At 40.5% G+C, this 24,127-nt stretch overlaps 1 protein-coding gene and 1 long non-coding RNA gene across 2 annotated transcripts in view; one reads left to right on the forward strand and one right to left on the reverse strand.

Moving 5' to 3' along the window:
- Positions 1 to 9,456, forward strand: part of LOC142604051 (uncharacterized) — a 25,757-nt gene extending 16,301 nt beyond the window's left edge. Inside the window, exons 4-5 of the long non-coding RNA XR_012837955.1 lie at positions 2,303 to 3,313; positions 3,357 to 9,456. This is a non-coding gene — a long non-coding RNA (uncharacterized LOC142604051). The remainder of the gene's footprint in view (positions 1 to 2,302; positions 3,314 to 3,356) is intronic.
- Positions 9,389 to 23,545, reverse strand: BTLA (B and T lymphocyte associated). Its single transcript, XM_010309319.2, is given in 6 exon segments — positions 9,389 to 9,730; positions 10,785 to 10,831; positions 11,749 to 11,886; positions 12,563 to 12,598; positions 12,936 to 13,243; positions 23,298 to 23,545. Coding segments are annotated over 6 exon segments (966 nt in total). The 5' UTR covers positions 23,393 to 23,545.
- Positions 23,546 to 24,127: the final 582 nt, after the last annotated feature.

Raw genomic sequence — 24,127 nt, forward strand, 5'->3', positions numbered from 1 at the left:
ACCCTTTTTTTGAAGAGAGATGCTCTTTCTGCTGATGGTGGTTGTTTCGGACCAAAGGGACAAGAGCCATCTCCTTCTTGCCTACCAAGTGGCTGTGGTGACTGTGGGTGCTGCAGTGTCCAGCCAGGCAGTGCAGCCTCCCCAGCATGCATGACCCTCTCCTAATTATGCAGTGAGGATGCTCACCCTGTATATCTAGAAACATGTTTCCCAGACAGCTTTTACAGATTTCAGCTAAGTTTTCAAAAGATTTAACTTTCTGGTCAGTCTTCAGGCCCCATCCCATGTGAGTGAGATGTCAAAGCACGTGACTCAATCACCTTTGGTTGGGATGGGGTTTGCAAGGAATTCTTGTGGTCCCCAACCAGAGAGCAAGGAGCTGAGCTATTTGCATGCAAACTCACACTGAAAGAGCTCGGTTATTTATTTGGCCTAATCAGTATGCATTTCTCTGGTTTCCACGGTAAATGGATATTATGTCATCTCTGCAGGTGAAGGAAGGAAGGACTTGTGTTCCTAGCTCCTCTTTTCACAGTCTTTGCAATAGGTGTCAGCAGGTATGCCCAGGCTCAGGACACAACTCCTGGCAAAACACATGCATATAATTTGAGAATTTATTTTTAGCTGTATAAAGAGTTTTCACAATCCATGTTTCTCTTGACATTATGGCCTTAAGATTGTTTTTATAATATTAGGGTTGAGAGCTTATTACATAGTACCTGTCTGTTTTCTGGAACAAAAATGCTAGTTCCAGATCTATGAATCCACAATCTTTTATCTAGCACAGGGCATCGCTTGATTTTCTTCTCTTCTGTAAGGCAACAAAGGAATTATTTGAGAACTGTATTTGCTGATTGAGAAAAATAGGATCTTAGAAGGTGACAATTCCCATTTTTTAGGCATTGTGCTTCAAGAAAGATGTCAATGAGTTTGAGAGAGCAGAGAGAACAGTAGCAAGACTGCTAGTCTGAGGAAGGCCTGAAAGACTTCTGGTCATCTAGTATACATTGAGATGTGATGTTTTCAAATACGTAAATGCAAACTTGTAAAAAGGATAAGAGTAAATGTTCTCCAAAGGGTAAATTTTCTCTGTGTCTACCTCAAATAGAATAAGAAGTAATGGCTTTAAGTCTGGGAAAGGATTGTCAGACTAAACGTTAGGAAAAGCCCCTATTGGTAATGATTATAAGATGCTGGAATTGATGATCTTGAGTGACACAGACCATCGCTAAAGGTCTTTAGAAACAAGTTAGAGAAAGGCCTGTTTGGGATGGCTTCAGTATTGTGATCTTGTCCTTCTTCCTCTTGCCTGTTACTCTGCAATCATAATGTCATTTCATTCTTTGAACAGATAGGAAAGGTGTTGCATTGAAAAGCACCCAGCCCTGAGCAACCTAGTGTACCTTCAAAGTTGACCCTAGTTAAAGTGCAGTCTGGACAAAGGGGTGGCCAGAGTGCCCCATCTGAGTGAGATCATCTGTGATCTTAAGCATAGCTCTAGATGGCTTTACCAAGAGCAGAAGCATCATATTTAGCCAAAAATGTATACTGTCCTGGTTTTCACTGAGATACAGTTAATTTTCTTTCTAGTAGATGATATAGTGATATGTTTTGGATTTAGGATGATAATAATGTTGATAACACACTGATGCTTTTAGTTGTTGCTAGGTAGTTGTAGTGCCTACACTAAAAGTCAAGGACTCTTCAGCTTCTCACGCCCTGCCAGGTGCAGCAGCAGCTGGGAGAGCACAGCCAGGACAGCTGGCCCAGGCTGGCCAAAGGGATATTCCCTGCCATACAGATCCATGCTCTGGATATAACTAGGGAAGTGAGCTGGGAAGCGGGATTGCTGCTCGGAAACAGACTGGGCATCGGGGTTGTTTTTTTTTTTTTCCCTTTTGCATGTGGTGAGCAATTGCATTTGTGCATCACTTGTATAATTATTATTATTGTTGTTATTATTCATTTCCTTTGTTATCCTATTAAACTGTCTTTATCTCAACCCACGAGGTTTTGGGGGTTTTTTCATTCTCCTCCCCATCCCCTTGGGCAGAGAGGGGTGAGCAAGCAGCTGCATGGTGCTCAGCTGCTGGCTGGGGTTAAACCACAACAGTGCCCATGGCTTTCAGGAAGGCAGTTCCATTTCATCATTGGAATTGATAGCCAGAAATTGTCTGATTTCCAAGCAGTTAGTGCTCATATTTCCTAGATGTGAAATGGGTGCGTTTTTGCAAAACGTGTTGAAAAATGTGTTACAAAGTCTGATTCAGGGATGACTTACATTTCTTCTCTTTTTTACTAGGGCAAAGTGTTCCCAGGGCCTTCTGTACTGGTGACAGATGCTGCAGTGCTAATTTTGATACCAGATATCCTCTTGCCAACAGGCAGGTGCTGCAAACCTTCAGAAGACAAGAAAATGAAGCCTTGCACATCCACCTGACCCAGTTAAAATCTCTGTCTGATCATTTGTCAGCTTGCACATCTCAGTGGAAGTCTGCACTTCAGCAAGGGCTACACCCCTGGAGGACCATTGCAAAGAAACGTGAGGTTCTCCAGGATCCCAGGGAGAGCTTTTGATCTTGTTTTGTTCACTTATACGCTGAGCTTGCTTCCTGGCACCCACTCCTGTAATCTGAGGTCAGCCAGAGTACTTTAACGCTTCTGATTTTTCTCTAGTTTGTCTTTCATTTCTCTTTTGTAAGCTTAGAGCTCTGAAGCCCTTCCAAGAAAGAAAACAAACCATGCTGGAAGATGAGAGCCTTGCATGGGTATTGAAAGCCGTTGCTGCTCAACCTTTGTCTCACCATGACAAGTCGGTGTCCAGAATCAAAGCACGCTTACTACTTCCCATCACTTGCTTATAATATGAGACCACTGTTTTAGTAAAGTCTGTTCCCAGACTGCAGGGAAGAGGAAGCTGATAGATCACATGGGTTTTCAGCCTCTGAGCGAGACAGTGAACCATCGTGTGCATCTGTAAGGTCCCCAGCTGGGGACCTGGTAGTGATACTATAACTACAAATTGCATAAGGTGAGTTTTTGTGTCTTGCTTTCCTACCATGACAGAGGTTGCCACTGTAGTTGAACTGTTAAATATGACTTTCTTGAGAAAATGGAGGGTCTACTGAAGCTACCACTTCTTCCAGAAAACCACAACTGTCAGTGACTAAGGCATGGACAAAGGGAGCTGCGAGTTATTGAATTCATTTTTTTATTAAATGTAATTGAAATGGCATTTCCCAAGGGTTCTAGGCCTCTGCAGAATTTGTGAAAATGCAGCAAAATCAGGTTAAATCCCTGATGTAAAGGTTAGGTAGTAGATTTCTGAGTATTAATAACTTAAAAAAGGAAGAAAGAAATTTAGCAGAAGATACCCCTGCTTCACCATCCTTCCCGTAATCCAGAAACACTAGAAAGTATACAAGTTTCTTAGTGCACACTAGAAGCCTACAATCCTATCTCTTACTGAGGAAAGCATTGTTTTAGGTTACACGAGAGAAAATAAATGTGGCCTCTGAGACTACTATAGCCAGAAATCTGTGATCTGAGCTCTGTTTGAAGAACTGTTGTCTGTAAAACCTAAACACCTACATATCAGCTGGTGTGAGGTAAAGTAGCTTCATAGATTTTGATGATGCTGAATCCCTTTGTGTTAGGTGAAAAGCTGTCTCTCTGTGACCACAAAGCAAACAGTGCCATGACCTGAAGAGGCATGGTCTCAGTTCCAGGTCTCAGTCGACAGACACGTGTCGGTGCATTTGGCTGCATGCAGAAGTGCTGCATATGCAGTAGGTGTGCCTTCCTCTAGATACTACCCCAGCTGAGAGGCAAGTTGTCCACAGAAAATATTATTAGCCACAATTTCAGATGGAAAGACATAGATAGATTGTTGTAAATACGTTTAAAAGATCTTTATTAGCCAAGGCAGCTTGATTTTAGGAGGTGTTGAGTCCCAGTGCATGTATCTTGCTGGGATGGACTGGAGAGATTGTTAGTTCCTGTTGGCTTCTAACTGCAGTATCATGAAGTTCCTTTTCAGACATCGGTAGTGTTCTTGTCGAATATGCTTGCTTCTGAATGCCTTTACCCTTTCTGAAGCTGCATTGTGAAAACTGAGTGTGTGTGATTCTTTGCCAGATGACAGGTTTGTGTCTCAGCAGCAGAGGTGGCTGAGCTGCAGCAAACACCACAGCCCTGCTCTTGAGTGGCATCTCGATAATGCCATGTGCAGAGGTGTGATAACTAGAAAACAATGTGTATGCACTAGCTCATCTAGAAAATCTCATCTGAAAAGAGAATTTGAGTTGGTTTACCTGACAATAAATGCTGCTTGGATCAAAACTCAGCTGCCATATCACTAGCTTAAAGCCACCAAAGTTTTACTCTTCAATCATGCAAAATGATCACTCCAATGTTCTCAGTTAAGTCTGGCTACATCTCATGCCAAGTGTATTCTTTACTCCAAACTTCAGTTGATTGAGCATATCTCCTGACTAAAATCAATTATACAAGATGCATAATTAATTATACAAGTCCATTATAACATGAACTTCTCTGTCTCACAGGCCAAGGTTCATACTAGTTAGAAGCTCTGCCTAACAGTGTTTCCAATACTGATTACCCCCTGTTGCTTTAGTTATATTACAGTAACTATGGCAGCAGTGTTGCTTCCGTGGGTCCCCGGAGGGGTCATATCTGTATGTACATGTGAGAAGGCAGGAAAGGGAATGACTTTGCAATTTGAGTTCAGGCTAGATATATAGTTCCGGTGGTTGGTAACGTAAAGGTAAGATCACTTGTGCGAAACTGAGAGAGTACGAGAGCAGATGATGCGTGTGGCTGACACATGCCACTGACCCGCGTGGGTGGCAATGGGGGTTGATGTGGTTCTTAGGCATTTTGCTTTTCATTAGGTGAACATGAGCAGGCCTGGCCCAGTGTATCCTTTTTTAATGGCAAATAGCAGTTGCCACATAAAACTCACAGAAAAAATAGATTTCTTCACTTTGTACTGAGGGGACATGGGGTTGTTTACATCTCAAGCTTCATAGCTGACTAAGCTGTCCTCTAGGCTCCGGTGGTCTTCCTTGGGGATCTTTTTCTGGGTGCCCATTTAGGTCTCCCTCTCCTGCTCTCTGTCTGCCCCTGAAATCTGCTCCTCTCTCTTCCCTGGCCACCGTCTGTGTCTCTGGTTCCCATTTGCCTGGGCTGATGTTTGTCGACACGAAATGTGTAGGGAAGCAGAGCTGTGGAGACCGCAGAAAGAGGAACCCTGTGCAAGGAGCAGGACAGGGAACAGCCCGGTCAGGGTAATGGGTGTTTGCCTCTTCCCTCACTCTGCCTGTGCACCTGGGCCAGCGCTGTGGTCTGGTCTCAGGGCTCAGCTCTGGGCTTGCGTCCTCTGGCCCCAGGTAAAGATGTGGGACATAGGGAGACCCAGGGAAAGGTACCACTTGCCTGGGGTTTGGAAAGATCCAAGATGGCAGCACGGGGAATGGCTGGGGTGCTGGGAGCAAGGCTCTGGTGTGGAGCTTGGCTGCTGAGTCCCGAACCATCCTGTGTTTCCCTCTGTCTGTGCTGCCCCTTTTTCTTTCTGAGTCCACTGCCAATGTGCAGGTAATGGAGTACAGCAGCACCTAGGTGGAGCGGCTCAGGTGAACCGAGGAACAAACATTGTACACCCTATTTCTTTGAGTTTTGGGGGCAGTCCTACAATTTACAGCCCTGGCCACTCTCTTAGGGGAAAGCAGCAGGAATCTTAGCAGTGTGAGATGACGCCTTTTTCTTGGAGGTGCAAGCTCTGCTTCTCACCTACTATTAGCTGTAGCACTCCCTTCTGCACTCTCCTCACTGCCTGTGAGCCCTATGAGCTAAAATGGGGCTCAGGCTATTGTGGGGATGTGGGGGAAAGTATTGCAAAACAGGTAGGTGGAGAAGCAAGGCTTGGCAAGCTGTTGCTTGATCTAGCAATATGAAAAAGTTTGTGGTTTGCCAGCAGCAGTCCCCTGTCTGATAGACATTTGGGGCCCAAGAGTTGGCAAATGAATAAACCTCATGCTATTCTAATTTTTTCATGTGTTTATAAGGAAGCACAGTTTGGGGTGGGGAGATAACTGGATAGAGTGAAACTAGGATGGTTGATGTGTGTTACTGTCTAAGAGCCCATTCATTCCATCTAATCTTGTTAGAGGCTTGTGTGCTGTGTGGGTTGGTTGGGAGGGAGTAACCAGTTACGTGTCCCTCCCTTGCAAGAAGAGATTGCAGTGAAGAACAATAGCATGCTTTGCTGGCATTAACAGACCTTCAGCTCCACAGACTTTGCTATTTTCCTTCCATGTGGGTTTGTGGGTGTAACTGAGAGCTGTACAGCTTTGTTTCTGTTCTTTGGGCTTCCTGTGTAACTACACCTGTACAGCATATTTGGTGCAAAAATAGCAAGGGAAAGACATGAAGTAGAAAATTATGTAATATAGACTGGAGGCCCTCAAACCATGTCTTAGGGAGGCTGCACAGGTGCTGTACATCTCCCACAGAATGGGTCCTAAGGCTATTTGTTTACTTTAGTGTATGTTGTGATTGCACGGTTTAACCCAGTACTGGATCCTTTCAGTCACGCACTGAGTGCACGTGGTGAATTGTGACACTGCTCTGCTCCCACTGGTGTCCTGCCCCTCCAGCTGGATGCTGCTCTGTAAAACCTGGAGGCCATCCACCGAGCCTTAACATAACCGCTGTTGGGTGAGATGTCTCAAATGTGACATTATGTTATTGAGAATTGCACTAGATTGAGATGAGTACGTACCACCTTAAGTGACATAGTACAGTCCTTCCGTTAATGGCCAGTTTTACAGCCAGCGGATGGTGGAAATAGCTTTTTTCTTTTCTTTCAAAAGGCTGTGAAAACTGAGCGATGCTGTACTTTATCTGAATGGATTATCTGCATCTTAGGAGGCAGATGGTTTCAGTCAGCACCTCTTGTTTCCCTGCTTCAAAAGGCACCATCTTTCAATTTGTTTGCTTAAAAAAAATGAACCTACTGCAGGCTCCTGTGCTTCACCTTTCTTTGCTAGCATGTTCGATGGTAAGGTGGTGAGGTACTTCCTGTTTATCTACAAAAATCTCATCTTCCAAATCAAACTTGGCTCTCTGGAGACGTCATTAAACCAAGGTTCAGCCTTGCCCTACGGGTGAAACAAACCACGTTAAGCTTTCACTAGCCTTTGCATCTCTTGATGATGCAGTACTTCTTCCACGTGCGTTCGGTCTCGTTCTAGGTCCCAGTTGCCTGTCATCGTTCTGTGGCTGCTCTGAACGGACCTGCTGGTGCTTTCAGCTTGATGGGATAACAGGGGGAAAGCTGTACCTGCCCAGCTGAATGCACTGCAGAGCTGGTTGGAAACTCAAGCGGGTAACCTGCTTGTCCCCAGCACCCCTCCTCGCCTTCCTGAGGGTCTTTGGACTCTTCCCTATGCACTATGGTATAGGCAGAGCATTGCAAAGCATGTTCCAGAGCCATATTGTTTCACATGTACTTGTTCTCTGGAAGGATGGCCTTTTTTACTTTTTCCCCTCTGCCTGCAAGGCCTATATCCAGGTCTTTTGTTCAAATGCCTTTTGAACAAATGCCTTTTGTTCAAATCCATTTAGGCTCTCCATTGAACGGCTGTCCTTGGTTCTCAGTTTAAGACCACTGAGATAGAATCTATTTCAGAGAAACACTTTTTTCTTATTCTGAAAGCTACTTGCAGTTTATGAAAATAATTTTACCTCTATCAGCTGAGCAATAAATGCAATTGAAGTTCTATTTCTGGGCCTATTCATACCTAACTTCCTCCAAGTTTCCCAATCCTTCACCTAAAATAATTAGTCTTTAGCCATACAAGGACTGGCCCACTAAAACAGAGCAAACCGAGTTTTTCTAGAAGACAGCTTTCTACTACTTTTTTTAATGAGGATTATCAATGATTTACTGGATTGATAATTCATATATTTTTAAAAGAAAATCCAAAATATCAACATGGTCTGAACTAGCAACTTAGTGCAGAAACAATACCAGGGATTTTTATCCACACGGATACTGTGACTGAGGTCAAAGGTGCAGGGGGAGGCAGAACACAAGTGTACGATAAGCATAATAAACCATCTAGCTTACCAAAATAGTAGGGTGAATGCGTATGTGCTTGCCAGCTTTGGTGTTAGCTGGAATGATACCAAGATGAAATATGAAGATAGAAGAGCCTTACTTTCTTCCATCAACTTAAGTGCAAACCATCCGGTGCGTTAAGTGCAGCCTGAGAGCTAGTACATCCTTCCTTTTCAACTGTGGTGCAGTTTTTTAACCAAGTTAAAGACTCTCTGCTTGCTGGTGTAAATCTCTGGTTCAAATATCACTAAGAGTAGTTTTTAAGAGCATTATTTTGCTAGAGCAGATGCATGGTATCCAAGCTAGAGCTGAATAAGTGGTGCAGAAGAAAGGTGTGAGTTTCTTTTCAAACTTCAAATGGCACCTTGATCTTTATCTCCTTTTTATCGCCTTTCCCGCAAACCTGAGCATGAAGCATAATCACATTTTTTGTGCCAGCTTTGGGAGGAAAACTTAGCATGACACAGTTATACACAGTTATATGTCAGTCAGTCACTGCTGATCATTGATTCTTTCCATTGATTCATTATGGACAAAAGCAATATGCAATAACTTAGCTAACCAATCATCCCACCAAGAGAAAAACAGTGCGCGCTGTATTTCAGTATTTTCTCATACATTATTTGTGAGAATTCTTTGTAAAAGGAAAACAACCCTCTCCTCCTTCCCAGTCTTCCAAAAAACCCCAAACACACACACAGACGTGTTCATTTGATTTTGGTTAATAATAGCTTTAGACATTGATGGTATTCAAAGAACTTTGCAAGGAGATAAACTGCAATGAAAAACTGAATCCTTGGAAGGATGTTCTTAGAAACTCAGAGAAAAATTCTCCCACAAACAGTTTTAGCTTTTACTTGGGAGAAGGTAACCTGACTCAGTATCATCTTCCTCACAGATCCATTTTACGTGTTTCTATCCTAGAAAAACTGTCCCCTTCTCCCCTTTGTCTATATTCAAGCTGTAACCAAGTCGAAGTCAGACTAGAAGCAGAATCCTGAAAAAAAGGAAAAATAAGAAAGCTGACTGATTGTTTTTATTTCCCCCTTTAAAAGATAAACACCCAGTGCAAATACCCACCCACTGACATGGGCTGTGTTTTGAATTCTGGGGTTACAGGGAGGCATCCATAGGTGGTTCTTAACAAAAGGGAAGTTTTCCTGAAAGAGAAAGGAACAACGTCCTAGAGGGAAGCTAGAACTGTGACTGCATGCAAAATGGTTGTCTGGAGAGTCCTTGCCACATTTATTTATTTACATTAATGGAGGCATATTCTGTAAAATCATTTTCTACAGTTAGTTCCCTTCTCTGGTATCTTTCTGCAGAAGCAGAATGATTTAGTGCAGCGTATGTGAGAACATCTGCACTTTCAAGTAAAACTGGGATGGAAGGAATAACAGGATCATTGTGAGGTGCATTAGGTGCTGTCCTCTGAGTGTTCCAGGGAGGGACGTCGTTGTCATAAATTGCATTGCCGTGCAAGGCCTGCAGTGGGCTAGCCATGGAGCAATAGTAAAGTGAGGAGCTTTCTTCTGATCCTTGAGTTGTCCCAGCAGCATGGGATGGAGCAACTGCTGGACTTCTGACCTGCAGAAAACAGAACAGGGTACAGCTCTGTGTGTATCTGGTTGTTACCTGTGATTCTGCTAAATAAGAGGTGTGTAAGATTTTCTTCTTCTTTGAAACTGCTTTTGAGCACAGATGAATTGGATTCACCTGGTCACTAGATTTTATATTGATCTTTGAAATAAAGTTAGAACTCTCCTGACTTTCTCTATTTCCTTCCCCAAATGCTCATGTCTCTTTCTTTGCAAGATGCCAACTTAAGGCAAAACTGATTTATCATTTTGTGAGAGCTCTTCTATGACACTCATTCAAGGCTTTCCCTTCTCAATTTATGAAATCTTTCTTATCTTCACCTCCAAACCCCAGACTATCTTTTCTTCATTGTCCCCATTCTCCCATTTCCTGATCTCTTGCTTCTTGTCGTCTTCATCTTACTATTTTTCAAATAAATCTTTCTCCTTCTCCAAAATCTGCAAATTCCTCTATAAATTCATGTCTCTCTAATGAAGACATCCATTTTTCTAACCACTTAGAATATACTGTTTTAATTGTTTTTCCTCCAACTTGCTCTTTGTGAGCTCTGCAACCTGTTTGGTGCTCTTTGATCCCCACCAACATTGCTCCTGTGATTGATAGATGTCATCTCCAGTTGCATCTTCTGCATTCTGCCTTCTGCCCATCTAATTTGTCTGGAACTGATTGCAAGACCTGTGCGAATTCATGCTAGCCACATATGAAAGTCTTTCTTTTCAATCATTTTCCTCATTCTGGGTAATTTTATGTCTTGCACAGACAGTCTGGACCAGATCAAGAGAGGTGCTTTAGGTGCCTAAACTCTTACTGGAATGGTACTTACAAATTAATATGCTTTAACAGAAATTTAGATACCTAAAGTATCTTTGTGGCTAAGACCCTTAGTTCCTTGCCTCAGCTCAACATGCTGTCCAGGCACCAAAAGGGTCACCAAATCTGTCTCTGAACCTATGCCACATTTTGTACGACACAAAGATTTGTTCTTGGTATGTGGTTATGCAGATCGTGGTCAGGTTTTGATGATGGAAAAATGTAAACATACCAGGTTCTCTTGTCTCTGTTGGCTTAATGGAGTTCTCTTCTGCTTTTCTGGGAAAAAGAAAAAGGAAAAAAAGAAAAAAAAATTCAATAAATTAGCATTGAGAGGGTGCCTTTTTGCTTATGGTGCAAGTATTAATTACTATAGGAGTCCTTGCCTTGCTGAGTGGGCCTCAAAGAATAAAAACCTATTTCTAAACTGGTTTTGGAAATAGCTATTCTGACAAAAGCTAGCCAACACAGAATAATATATTTATAGATTGAGTTTCTGTGTTCCACAGAGCTCCTCTGAATAGGAGCAGAAAAATTCCTAATATACTTGTGGCCAGTTTTCTCTGTGTCCAGCGAACTGGGTGGGGAGAAAAAGGCACAGAAAATCCTAAGGCCATACTATAAGCAAACACGTTAGATTTTATTGGAAGATGAAATAATTTCATTTTCCTAAAAAAAATTTTAAAAATCTATGGGATTATAATAGGCAAATGCATGATCACTTAAATTAAGACATGGGGGAGTCCAAGTTCCATTCTTGTTTTAGGACATCAACTGTGTAAGAGTTCCTGTAAAGCAGTAGAGATTAATACTGTAATTTAGAGGGAAAACTAGGAATATAAAATGTAACTGGATAGAGCTTGACTGCATTCGCATGGCTGAAACTCCTATTTATTTCTAACCTGATTATTTGCAAAACAAGACAAAAATTTCTAACTGTTATAAAGTCTGAGATTTTTATTTGTTCTTACTTTTCTTCCATCCTTCTGTCTCTGGAAGGGAACAATACACCGGGCAAATTATATTCTTAAAGATTCAGTATCCTAACAGGTGCGCTCGACAAGGACATCTCAGCAATCAGATGGGGTAATTATTAGGGAATTTTCATAGAGCTTTGAATGCAACTTCTGCGAAGCTGTGAAAAGGAGAGGAATCAAATGCATGCTAGGCAAAGGTTAGGTGGTAAAACTACTTACCATGGTACCTTCTTATACACAAAAACATGCATACGATGATGAATGGGCAGCACAGACCCATGGATGCTGAAGCATAAATAATGTGCAATATCTTGTAGTTTCCAGATTCTTGGGACTCTTCTGAGATGCTAGTGGTATCTAAAATTGCATTAGCATGTATTAGCACAGAGAAATATTTGACTGGTGCTTTTTTGTTTTTTTTAGTATTAGGTCTTTCTGATGCAACTGGCTTCTTAATATACTTAAACATTCTGTAACTTGGTACAGCATGCCATAAGGTAACCTTATCTCCATGGGCATTCTAAGAAGTATGAAGATACTGGGAGGAAAAGTGCATGGGAAAGTGCAATTGATGAATGATGCATGGCAGAAGGTTGGCAGAAGCAAAGAAAGGGTCAGAATTAGAGCACTGCTCTGAACTTCCAATATATTTTTTGCTATTGTGAACAATAACCAACTGTGAGTAAAAACCATACTTTGGGCTATGTTAAAGTGATGGTATAGCATGATTCCTAACACTTTGTAAGTATAAGCCATATATCACTGGGATATTAAAGAACATGTCAGAAGTGTAGAGTATACACCAGGAGATTATTTGATTGGCTTTGTCCTTTTTATGCCAAACGCTGGACAGTCCTAGCCTTGAAAACTATGACACTTGAGAGACTGTATTTTGTTCAAGTGGGAAGAAAGCAATTGTAGTTTAGCAATGATTTTAAATTTGTCTTGACTGCACAAAACACTCTAACCAGAAATTCATAGCAATACAGATTAGTTCCTTTCTCTTAAAGAGGAAATAAGAATCAGAACTTACTTTCTGGTGAAATTGTTGTAACATTTGCAGACTTTTCTGAAAGAGAAAAGCAGACAGGGAAATGAAAGACAGGGAAATGTCAGACAACCAGGCTGTCCTCCAACTATCTTTTTTTCCAACTGACATTTTTTTATTATCAAATAATCCACTAATGGCTGTTTGGTGTTGGCAGCTTTGACTTTTTTCTTCCAGATCCTCCTGTTACTTCTTTATTTTGTTCTTTGCTTTTGTTTCTATCCTACCATGAGGCAGGATAACAACTGTGCTACTAGTCAAACATGTCAGGAGAAGCCATCGTCCAGCATACACGAACTTTTTCTGCACGTGGCCCCCTTTTGTTTAAAAGAGCTCTTTCATAATACATGGGCCTCACCTTCTACAATAACCTTTATTCCATGACTCTCACTGGAAAAGTTGTCCACTATTGCTCAACAATGATAAAATCCGCTATCATTCTGGTGAACTGAGAAAACCTCCTGACTAAACACGCTGGACTTCCATTCTGCTTTGCCCTCCTTCAGCCGCATTCATGTAGTCTGCTCTATCTTGCACCACTGCATGACTGGCTTTTTCTTGCAGTACTGAACTGGGCAGTCTATAATCAAAGAGTTCCCGACATTGATTTTGTACTGGGAGTGTCTTTTAACTTGAATTTCAACTGGACAATTGGTGGCATCAAGTCTCGGAAGAGAAGAAAAATGTTACAAAAATCATGGTGGTGGGGGTCTGCTATATATTCCCCATACCACTAATCACAGTTTCTTTTCTCTTTCATTACTCAAGACTTCCCTTGTCTATTTGCAGCAGATCTGATCTCTATATGGGACGGTAATAGCACATAACTTCAAGACTATTGGTTCTTTCATTTTTAAGAGGATTGTTAAAATGCACTTACTCCCTCTGATATGAATTTTTCCCTTTTTTCTACATCTTAGTCAAGTTAGAAATTTAATAGTTTAGAAAGAAAATATGTAAAATATATGTAGCAAGTTTTCCTGTGTCATCCTTCTCACTGACGTTTTCTGTTACTTTTAGGTTTACTTCAGACTATTGTTTAGTTCACAATTCTTGTTAACTTGCAGAAGACTTTCCTCTGGTAGAGGTTTTTACCATTGCAATATTGAAAAGAATTACATTTAATGCAAATATACCTTATATATATTTTTAAAGTTTTGTTATGTTTTGTTAAACTCGATGTTCAAGCTATGGTACGTCACCATAACTCTGGGTCTTGGTAGGGAATTTCCTGACCATTTATTAAAGATTCATGTTTCTTCGTGGTGTTTTATTTCTCTGGCTAAGTCAAAGTAACAAAAACTATGTGATACCCACATGCTCCCTACTTCCCTACCCTGTCTTACAGCACAGCGCTTGTGCATTGAACAGACTGATTGCTCCCAAGTCCAGAGAAAGAAATCTCAAATATACCTGTATATTCTGGTTGATAGAGGGGAGTAGAATAAAAATGGTAAAGTATGCTGAAGGCAAGTTTTGTAGGGAGGAGAAATGTGTATGGAGGAAAGAGTAGTGTGGGGAGCAGAGGGGTCTCTGTCAACAGCCAGTGCTGTTTCAAGGGACGGAGCCTCTGGGCCCCCGGGTCGCCAGTGCACGTAACTGTGGCACCGAGCGCCTCACCTGCACCGTCAGCCAGGATTTCTTATGCACGTAATAGAACAGTCCTTGTGAATACCTGGATAGTATATTCAAGAGCTTGGGATGGCCAGATTAACAGTTTTCATTTATGACCTCTCCTTTGCAAGCCTTTTCTCTACAAAGCTCAGACTAGTCCACACCATAAATAAATTGTTGAGCACTCGGTGATACTGAGTTTTGAGCATAAGTGTGTTCATAGCCTGCATTATAGCAGAGCTAACGCTTTGCTGCTGTTGATTTTTCATTTTACTCTCTTTAAGGTGACTTCGGGAATGGGCATCTAAAAATTAGGTGGCACTCATCTGCCTCCAAACCTAAATCTTTACTATTATTCTCATTTTGCCTTATCAAATGTACCTGATCTTGCTTGATAATGAGGAAGAGGCTATTCACTATCAGGATGTTATTTGCAGCCACTGCAAGAAATTGTGGTCTCTGATGTATCTCTTCCATGTGCAACAGAGCAACTCATCTGCTTACAGGATTTGGCATCCTGGGAAGTTTCTGCTTTGAGGGGTCCAAATCTGAAATCATCCTTGTATAACAACTTTCCCTTAGTCAGGATGGCTTTAAATGGGGATTGAAGTGGGCTGAGTGACAAAAGCACACAGGTAAGCAACTTGGACAGGGGCTTTAAAATTGCTCCCTGCAGAAGGAGCAAGTGGTGGAAATTCAATAATTTGTATGGAGATGAGAAAATAAACAAGGACTACAATAGCTCTGGGTACAAACAATGTCTTTTTACTAATGAAAGAAGTCTGGATAAAAAACAAGGGAAACAACTAGAAGTCTTAATTCATGCAATATCTGTAAGAAGAGAAGGAAAGAGAGCAGCAGAATAAAAATGGCTGGGTTTGGCAAAGAAAGCTTTAGTAAGTTTGGAGACCTGGGAGATAAGAACTCATCAGACGTAAATACAAAGGAAAAGGATGCAAACAGAGCTGGTGGTCCATCCAATAAATGATGAGACTACAAACACTAAGCATCTACACCACAGCAGTGCAATAAAAGACTATCTTGGCTAAATCATGAGCGAGCTCTTCCCTGAGGCAAGAAGGAAGCATAAAGAAGGTCAGGTTATTAAGGAGAGACATAAAAGAACTGAGCAACATTGGAAAAGCGATGGCAGAGAATGAGATGCACTCAGGAAAACACATCAAGTGTAAGTATATTGATTGTAAAACTAGAAAAACATTAGCGCTCTCGTTAGTGGAGAGATAAAGCTGTCAATTGATTACCAGCAGCAAATTAGATTTACCAGATAAATTAGAGAAATTATTTGTAAAAAGGCAGGCTCAGTTCAAGAAGATATACAGGGGGCATGCAATAACCTTTGTGTTCTGCTCAGGACTGGTAAGTGTACCTAGGCCTTGTCCAGTCTTTTGCACTTCTTCAAGAAAGAAGGGGGGTAATGCTTGGAGTATCTCCAAGCTGGGAAGAAGGCAGCAAATACCGTGAACACGGTAAGAAGGCTCTAAAGGAAAGCTTGAAATTCTTGGGGTTGTTTCACTTAAACAAAAGCAATGAAAGGAAAGGGCATAATAAAATCATGTAAAGACATAAAAGAAGAATGAAGTAATCTGGGTTTTTTTCATGTTTCTGTTATGTATGGAGAAAAATAATGGGCTAAAAGTGAAGTAAGGAAGGTTGATTACGTAGTTTGAAAAACTTCCTAACTGTGAAAAGAGTAACACTGGAACTGGTTTCTGTGGAAGCTGGTAGAGGTTGGATCACTGGTGGCCCTGAGGACCACCCTACGCTGACTGTCAGGATAATGTAGCTGAATTTACCTTCTAACCTGTCAGTGTATGTAGTCATGTAGACAAGTTCATGGACACCAGGTCCATAAATGGATACTGAAAGGACTTGGGAAAGATGCTGACATACATGCTGACGACCCCAATGCAGCTCTTCCGTTGCTGGGGGGACAGGAGGGGAATAGGCCACAGAAAGCAGCCATGCTCATGTGCTCTCCCTGAACAGCCTTCCTTCTTGCTGCTGCCAGAGACAGGGCACTGGTCTTAGGTAGTATGGCATTTCTCATGTGGTCCCCATTGATGCACAAGAGAGGCTCATAATCCGCGTTCTGCCACAGCATTGCCTCTATAATAGGTCTTGATTCTAAATAAATATGTGGTGTACAGGAAGAAATATTCTCCCAGGGACCATCCATCTAGATGCGGTAGCAATAGCAATATATTTAATATAACATTTAACATATTATATGACATTTAATGTGAATAAAATAATTAACCGTAGTACTTAATATAATAAATATACATAATATATATTTTTAATTGCAATTTATATGATGTGGCAAATATATTGCAATAGCAACAGCTCTAATATGTAAAGCCTGGCCATGTTCACAAGGTAGCTTTAGGTGATAGGTCAGCATGCCCTGCCCAGTCATCCAGTCTCTTTTCTGCTCTCCTGAATAGGATCATTCTGAAAGATATGCTTGTAGTTACAAAGCGGGATTACTTGTCTTTCACTTAGACTCTTTCATCTCTGATCAAAACAAAGCATGATTTGGGTTCAGGCAAGTAGATCATATCTACTTTGGTCGCACCACGGTAGCAGCACATGGTTATCAATAGTCTGAAGATAGAAACTAAAAGCTCAAATTAGGAAGTAGAAGTTTCAGTTATTTAAGCAGTGATTGCCATAGAAGATAATGCTCAGAAAGTATCTATAAAGCTTTGACTGTGCCCTCATAGCAGCCTTCTTTCTGATATAATCCTATTTAACAGGCATTTCCAGAAGGATGTGCAGGTCTCTGCAGAATAGATATTTTCTGATATCCTTCATAGTTTTATCTTTTTCAAAATTCTCTTTTGGAAGAAAAAAAACAAACCCACGAACAAACAAAAACCCAAAACAAAACCAAAAACTTTTCTAGAAGGTCCAAAAAGTCCAATTTCTCTCAACATTTTAAAACAGATTTCAGTGACACTCTCTCATTCAGCATCATTATTAACCAGGAGAAGGACAGAAATTGTTGTACCTCTTTCATTCTTATATTTTTCCAGTGCAGAGGTGTCATATTTTCCTTGGTTATGAATAATCCGGTACTTTTCCAACAAAGTATACATCCCAGCCCACTGTCACTTTTGGAAGAATCACCTAATCAGCATTGACCAAATTTTATACATCCAACAGCGTTCACCTGGGACAGGGTTAGTAATCCTCATGAATTCAGATGAACATTAGCTGTGTAGGTAGTTGAAAAGGAAAATGTCTTATCAATGTTAAATATTGTTCTAAATAAATGATTGTCTTGCACTGGTAACCTAGAGTGATGCTCAGTGGCAGAACCTCCCAGAGAGAGGGAACAGGGGCGATACTGGGCGCACAGGAAGTTTTGAATTGCCCTCCAGCCACACCCTGAGTGGGAATATGGAAATTTCCTGAGCAGAAGCTTTACTGAGATCTGAATGTACTTCTAGAGTAGTTTTTGTGCAGCCCTTGCTCTTTAGGTGAAAAGTATAAGCAATTCAAGTGCTTGCACTGATATCACAGGAAGTAACTTCCCTCCATACAACTTCTGCGCTACTACCAATTAAGTCAGAAGGAGATATTCCACTGCTAACCAAGGATTTACTTGGTTACAATTTGTTGTTTGGCTGTTTTTTTTTTTTAAAAAATCCACTGGCATTGATATTACTTGTATTACTTTTGCTCATACAGTACATTTTTAAGAGAGTTCAAATAGAATGTGCTAGTACGTGTCTCAGTCAGGTGAGCTCAAATAGTGCTTCTCCTTTTTTCCTAAGTGCCTGTGCCAACACGTGTCACAGTTTTGCTCCTTTGTCTTCTGGTGGTGATCATTCACTTACTAGCATAATTCCAATACCATCAGGTCTCATTAAATTATGTTTCCAGACCAAAATTCCGACTCCAACAATCCTTTCTTTCTCCACAAGGTTACCTACAGAAGATGCCACCGACCTTTGGGAGCTGCACGTGGGAAAATTCGCACAGCGCTTGCTACCCAGCCCGATAGTGCCACTGCCTGCCCGCGGTTTCGCAGCGGCAGCGGAGCCCTCCCGTCCCACCGGCCCTCGGGGCGCTTTCAGGGAGAACCTGGGTGGCACCAGCCCACGCACCCCTCTTGGCACTCACTTCGCCTCCATCCCTGGCTGCTGCTGTGGGGCATAGCGTTTGGCAGCCTGCTGTCAATTAACCCCAGCGCACAGATTCTCTTCCTCTTTTCCCTTAAAGTAAGTTGGAATTGAGGTTGCTAGGTTTCACTTGGTCTTCCATTTCCTCTAGTTTATAGTGCCTCTTTTTTTTTCTTTCTTTCTTCCAGTGTAGATATAGACTTAGAAGAAATTTAGCTTACTGAAAATTGATTTAATTTTCTTAGTTATCTTTTGTGGATCCCTTGGAAGAAGCCTGTGGGTTCTAGGTAAACACTGCTATTTTATTCAGTGTGGTTGGTTTGGGGTGGTTTTTTTTTCCCTGTCATTCAAATAGAGCAATCTTTTGAACTTCCTAACCAGGAACTATATAAGCTACAGTTTGCCTTTCAGTGTGTGTGAAAATTTGTAGACTGTCTTCAGAGCATGCAAAAGGGCCTTCCTTTCAGAGGCTTTAAGCAATTAGACTTTAGGCTACCTTTAATTAATTTCTTTTTATTGTTACGAGACAATGCTTGGAGCATGAAAAATAATCACAATTGGTTCTGTATGTTTCTGTGACTTGTTAATGACTGATGGTTGAATGACTTGGTCTTTAGGTTTTCAAATTTTTGCTAGGAAGAAACCTAGTCCTTGGTAAATGTTATTAGTCATAGATTTGGGGACCTTCTAGAACAGTATCATCAGAAGAGATGAGTGAATAAGAGGTAAACATTTTTCTCAGGCTTTGGGCAAGTCTTAGTTTGTATTGTTTTGAACTTCAATAACTAAAAATCTGGGCTACAGAAAGCTTTTTCCTATAATCCAGCCTTTCTTTCTCTAGTAATTAAGTGTGTGAACTCATAGTGAGCATGCCCTGAAATCTCTAATTAACCTTTCCTCTCTCCCAAATCACACCTCACTTGGCAAGAAACTTTAAGTGGATAAAAAGCAGTGGAGAACATTTGGGACTTATTTTATATAGAATAAAATATTTAAGGCAAATATTTAAAATATCTTTCACAGACTTCCTGTAAAGGCCATTTGGCAGGAATAGGTGTCAGTAAAGATTTGGGATTAAATAACAATACAAACCATAATACCCTAGAGAATGAGGGATATCTTTTTTTTTTTAACAGGGAAAAAAAATCAACACACCTGATAGTGAGAAAGAATCTTTTCTGTTCAGTGGTTGTCATTAAAAGACAAACACAAAATAAAGTTCAGTTCATGAATAAGCACAAGCATGGCTTGGCGGACTTTGCCTGTGATAGCGTATCTTAACTTTTTTCTATCTGCTGCCTCCTGTGGCTTATGAGAAGTCAATAGTAGAGATGCTGTCTGCCAATTATATTCTACAGGTGCAAGCACTTCTGAGATAAATTTAATTGCCTGAAACCAGTTACAAGGTCTTATACCGAGTCTTAAGTTTTCAGTGTCATATATACAGGTGGTCATGATGGGTATTGGAATGTACAGCTTTCAAGAGGGTAAAAGAATCTATAATGTACAAAAGCTTTATATATCAGCTTCAAACTTACACTCCAGATCGTGTAAGATCTGGATTGACTAAAAGTATGTTTTCTTTTAGATGACTTGAGTGTGTTCCTGAACAGCCAGGCCCTATTGCACCGAGAAGTGATTTGCACAGGTAAGGAAAATCTTCTGTACAGTGTACTGCCAGGATAAAGATTTCAAATGAAAGTGTGTATTCCGTAACTTGTACATCAGGAAAATACCTATGACAATGCTTTCTTTTATAAAAAACAATTTAATTTTTTTTCTTGTTCTTATGTTCTAGAAAACATAGTCATCACATGACAAACAAAAGAGGTTTAATGGAGATGGCTTTGCATTTACCTAACTCAACCCATTAGTAGAAAAATAATAGCTGAAAATTGAGCCTTCTAATGTTTGAATTATAAATGGTGTCATTCACACCTGGTCATCTAAGAATTCAGAACAACTCCAGCAAACTAGAACTTATTAATTAAAACTTCTGAGAAATTTGGTTTCAAAAGGATTTATCTTTACTTTGTTTTTCCCTCTCCCTCCCTTTTAAAAAAAAAAAAAAAAAAAAGGCATGGGATAGAATACAATTCATATGTATCATTCCCCAAAGCAGATAATGGCTGAGGTATAAAATGTCAATTATTCATGAAAAATAAATGTCTACAGTTAGTTTGAAATCCTATGTTTGGGTCTGTCTGTGAACACAGTGAAGCACTAGTCAAGGTTTTTAGGTCTGGGAAGTTTCTGATTAGGGCCATAGCACAAAAACTACACCAGAAAGTGCATTGATTTGTTGGGGGTTAACATTTAACACCGAGATCTTTATGACTTGGATAATTTTAACAACAAAAAACAAACAGGCTGTGAGGAGAACTTACGGAAAAATATGCTCCCTCCTTGCATTTGGGTAAGGTGTACTTAGAAAGAGATGCATTTCGGAAGACGTATTGATACCTGGATAAGCCTTTTTCAGACTTCTCCCAGCTTCAGAGAAGGCTTTTCAAGGAATGATGTAAAATTTTATTTTAGTCATTTTACATATTTATATCACAATTAGGATTCTTCTAAAAATATCACTTTGACAATAGAAACTTAATTTTAGTCCTTTTCACTGAATTTACCCCATGTCACCTTAAAAATACAGTAATGTACTTTTTCTGTTTCCTTGGTGTACAATGAAGGATTTTCTGGGTTTCTTGTTGTTTTTCTGCCTTGTGTTTTTCTTTCTCTGTTTTTTCTTTTTTTTTTTTGTTTGTTTTCCTCCTCCTTTCTGGCAACGGTAGTATTTGTAAAGCTGACCTGCTTGCTGAGGTAGCTGATGGAGAATTGCATCATCTTTTAACTATTCCTTGATGAAAGCTGTGTAAGTGCAGAAAACATGCCTTTATATTTTGACGACTGAAACTTGAAGATGGAACCTTTCTGTTTCGCCGCGGGTTAGCACGCGCAGGCTGTCCCACCAGAAGGTCTAACAGCAAGGTGCTACTTGAGACGAAAACCGTGTCCCCTGTTAGTGGGCACGTGCGCACGTGCTTAGGTCTTGGCCGCAGCTTCTTGGAGCGAGGGCAGGTTGGCTGGGGTTTATTTTTGTTGGGATGAAACGCTTAGTTTACTTTGTGTATGCTGTTCAACAGCCATGCTTTGTGAGACTGGGTGGGAACAACCTGTTCTTTGCTGTTACAAAGGAGACAGGGTCTAACTGGACTAAAATTACTGGGGGGGGGGGGCGGCCGAACACAAGGTCATTGTGCTTGTGACTTATCAGGAACAAGCTTACCTCTCCTTCCCTAATTTAGAAAAGATTTGCTGGTTGTTGACTGTGTATACGAAATCTGAGTGGTCAACTTTCTTTCTGTTAAGAGTAAGGGAAACTTCGGATAGGTTTGCAACATACAAAGTTTGCATAAGTTGGCTTCAATTTTCAGCATGCTTCTCACCAAAATAAAAACCAAACAAGCTTGGAAAACTTATGGCTAAAATGTAAATACATTTTAAAAAAATTTACATCATGGTTCAGCAGAGACTGACTTGCAAAATTTTTCCCTCTGTAATGCTCCTATAAACATGACTGTACTAATACAGGTTTATAGAAGGAAATAGTATTGTTCTCGGAGGACCCCATATAGCTTTGGTGTAGATCAAAGAATAAAACCTAGTAAAATAAATTCTGTGTAAACAAGATTCATGTGATAAGCAGCATGACAAAATTTACGTTCTGTTTTTAAAACAGTATCTAGGAACCTGGCAGATGAGTACGGAGGGTTTGTCCATGTGTTAATGAACTATACCGGATGAGGCAGAGAAGTGACCGTGTGAGGGACTAGTAACAGAGGCAGTCTTAATGCAGTGAACAGAAACAGTAGTTAACTCTTAGAAGAAAAGAAGATACTTCCATTTAGGGTGTGAAGGAGGTTATCGGCTCTAGATACACTCCCTTCAGAATCAAGTTAGTTTATTAATTTCAAAATCAAATGTAAAGCAGTTCAGTGGCCTCCTCGAGCTCAGATCACACCCTGATTAAGAAACAGCTGCATCTAATTGATGTGGTAATTCATGTCTCTCAAGCCTAATATTTTGGTTTCTCTTCCCAGGCAGATGCTCTGCATGCTTGTTTAACCTTTCATTTTAGTATTAATAATGTGTTTTATTAATAAAAACAAGAAGTGTCGAAAGATGCTATCGACTTACAGAGTTAGTCACGCATGTCAGCTAAGCTTCACGTAGCCAATTCAATTTGTTTGTGTAATTTTAGCAGTGTCTTATAATAAATGTTATTTTAATCAATTTATCAGTTGATAGATCTGAAATGTATCAACAGCAGCTGAGCTCATCCGTTGCAGCAGCTACGATCCTTTTTGTGTGACTGCCTTCCTTTCAATACTAACACTTATGTCTCCTGTATGATACTAGCAGGGAAGAACGTGAAACAAAATAATCTCATTGAGCAAAACAAAATGAAAATAAGATTAGGAATATATTGGACACAGTGTAGTCCTCACATCAGTCCAAATTAGGAGAATCTCTCTATTTAAAAACTGTGGAGATTCAAAGTTGAAAATGGGATGATAATTAGATGGAGTTAAGCTAAACAAATTGAAGGTATGCTTATTTGGTAAGAATAATTTGACTGCAAACTGGATCTAGTTCAGAGCTAGCAGGATTCCCAGATTTTGAGCAGAGGCTTGAATGCTGCCAAACCCCTTGAAGGCAGAGCATTTGGCAACAAAGAAAGATATATTTGGTCCCCAAATGCTAGTGTTCTGGTCTAGACAGTTACTGAATATTTCTCAATTATTGTCATCATCATTCTCTTCAATCAAATTAGGAGTCTCTGATATGATAGTAAAACAAGACACAGATTGTCTCCAAGGCACACTAAATACTGCTTTGGTTTCTGTTCTCCCCCTGCAATGTTTAGTAATTACCAACAGGTTAAATTATAAGACCACATCTTACCATTAACTTGATAGTTGCTCTGAGCCAGCATTACTAGAAGGATGTACAGTAATATCCTTTTTATCAACATGACTGGAGGATCCTTCATTCTCTGGGCATGGTAGAGAGAAGACGTTCCCGTGGGTTTAAAAAGTGCAGTTCAGATGGCCTCCTGCCAGGCTAACCCAGGTGCACGTCTGAGCTGGGTCCCTCTTCTAGTTCTTCTGCCAAGACAGTGCAGGGAGGGGGAGGAAAGCGATGTCTCTGCTGCTGTCTCTGATCTGATGGGCTACACAGTTGTCTGTCGTCTTTTTTTTTTTTGTGTGGTTGAAACATGAACTGCTTGATCATTTCAGAACTCCTCTGCAATTCAAGGCAAAACATCTTTCACCCTTTTCTGGCTCCCCTTACAGTGTAATAAACACAGCTGTGGATTTTTTTTTTTTAAAGCTGCTCCTGCAATTGAGGTTTTCATTTTACAAGCAGTTATATAGCAGAGAGAAGGGATGCACAACAGTATTTTAAACTTGTTCAGTTCTTGTGTATTACTCTAATTCAACATTAACAAATTAAGAAGCTGAACAAATTCATTATTCACAAGCTGGTAGAAACACGTGTCTGAATAGTCTTAATTTGCATTAGATGAATTTACAATAATCTGCACAGTAAGAGATGATTGCTTCTACTGTTTAGTCTTAGCATCCTCGTAACACAGGGACAAGTAATTTGGGTTTGGATTTTGTGGGTTCTTTTTCAGTATGTCCTCGATACCTTTTCCCCCTAAATATCTCTAGAATACTGAACCATTTAGCTGAACCTTCCCAAAAAAATTCCACCAATGGAG

The sequence above is a fragment of the Balearica regulorum genome, chromosome 1, assembly GCF_011004875.1.
Source record: "Balearica regulorum gibbericeps isolate bBalReg1 chromosome 1, bBalReg1.pri, whole genome shotgun sequence".
NCBI lineage: Eukaryota > Metazoa > Chordata > Aves > Gruiformes > Gruidae > Balearica > Balearica regulorum.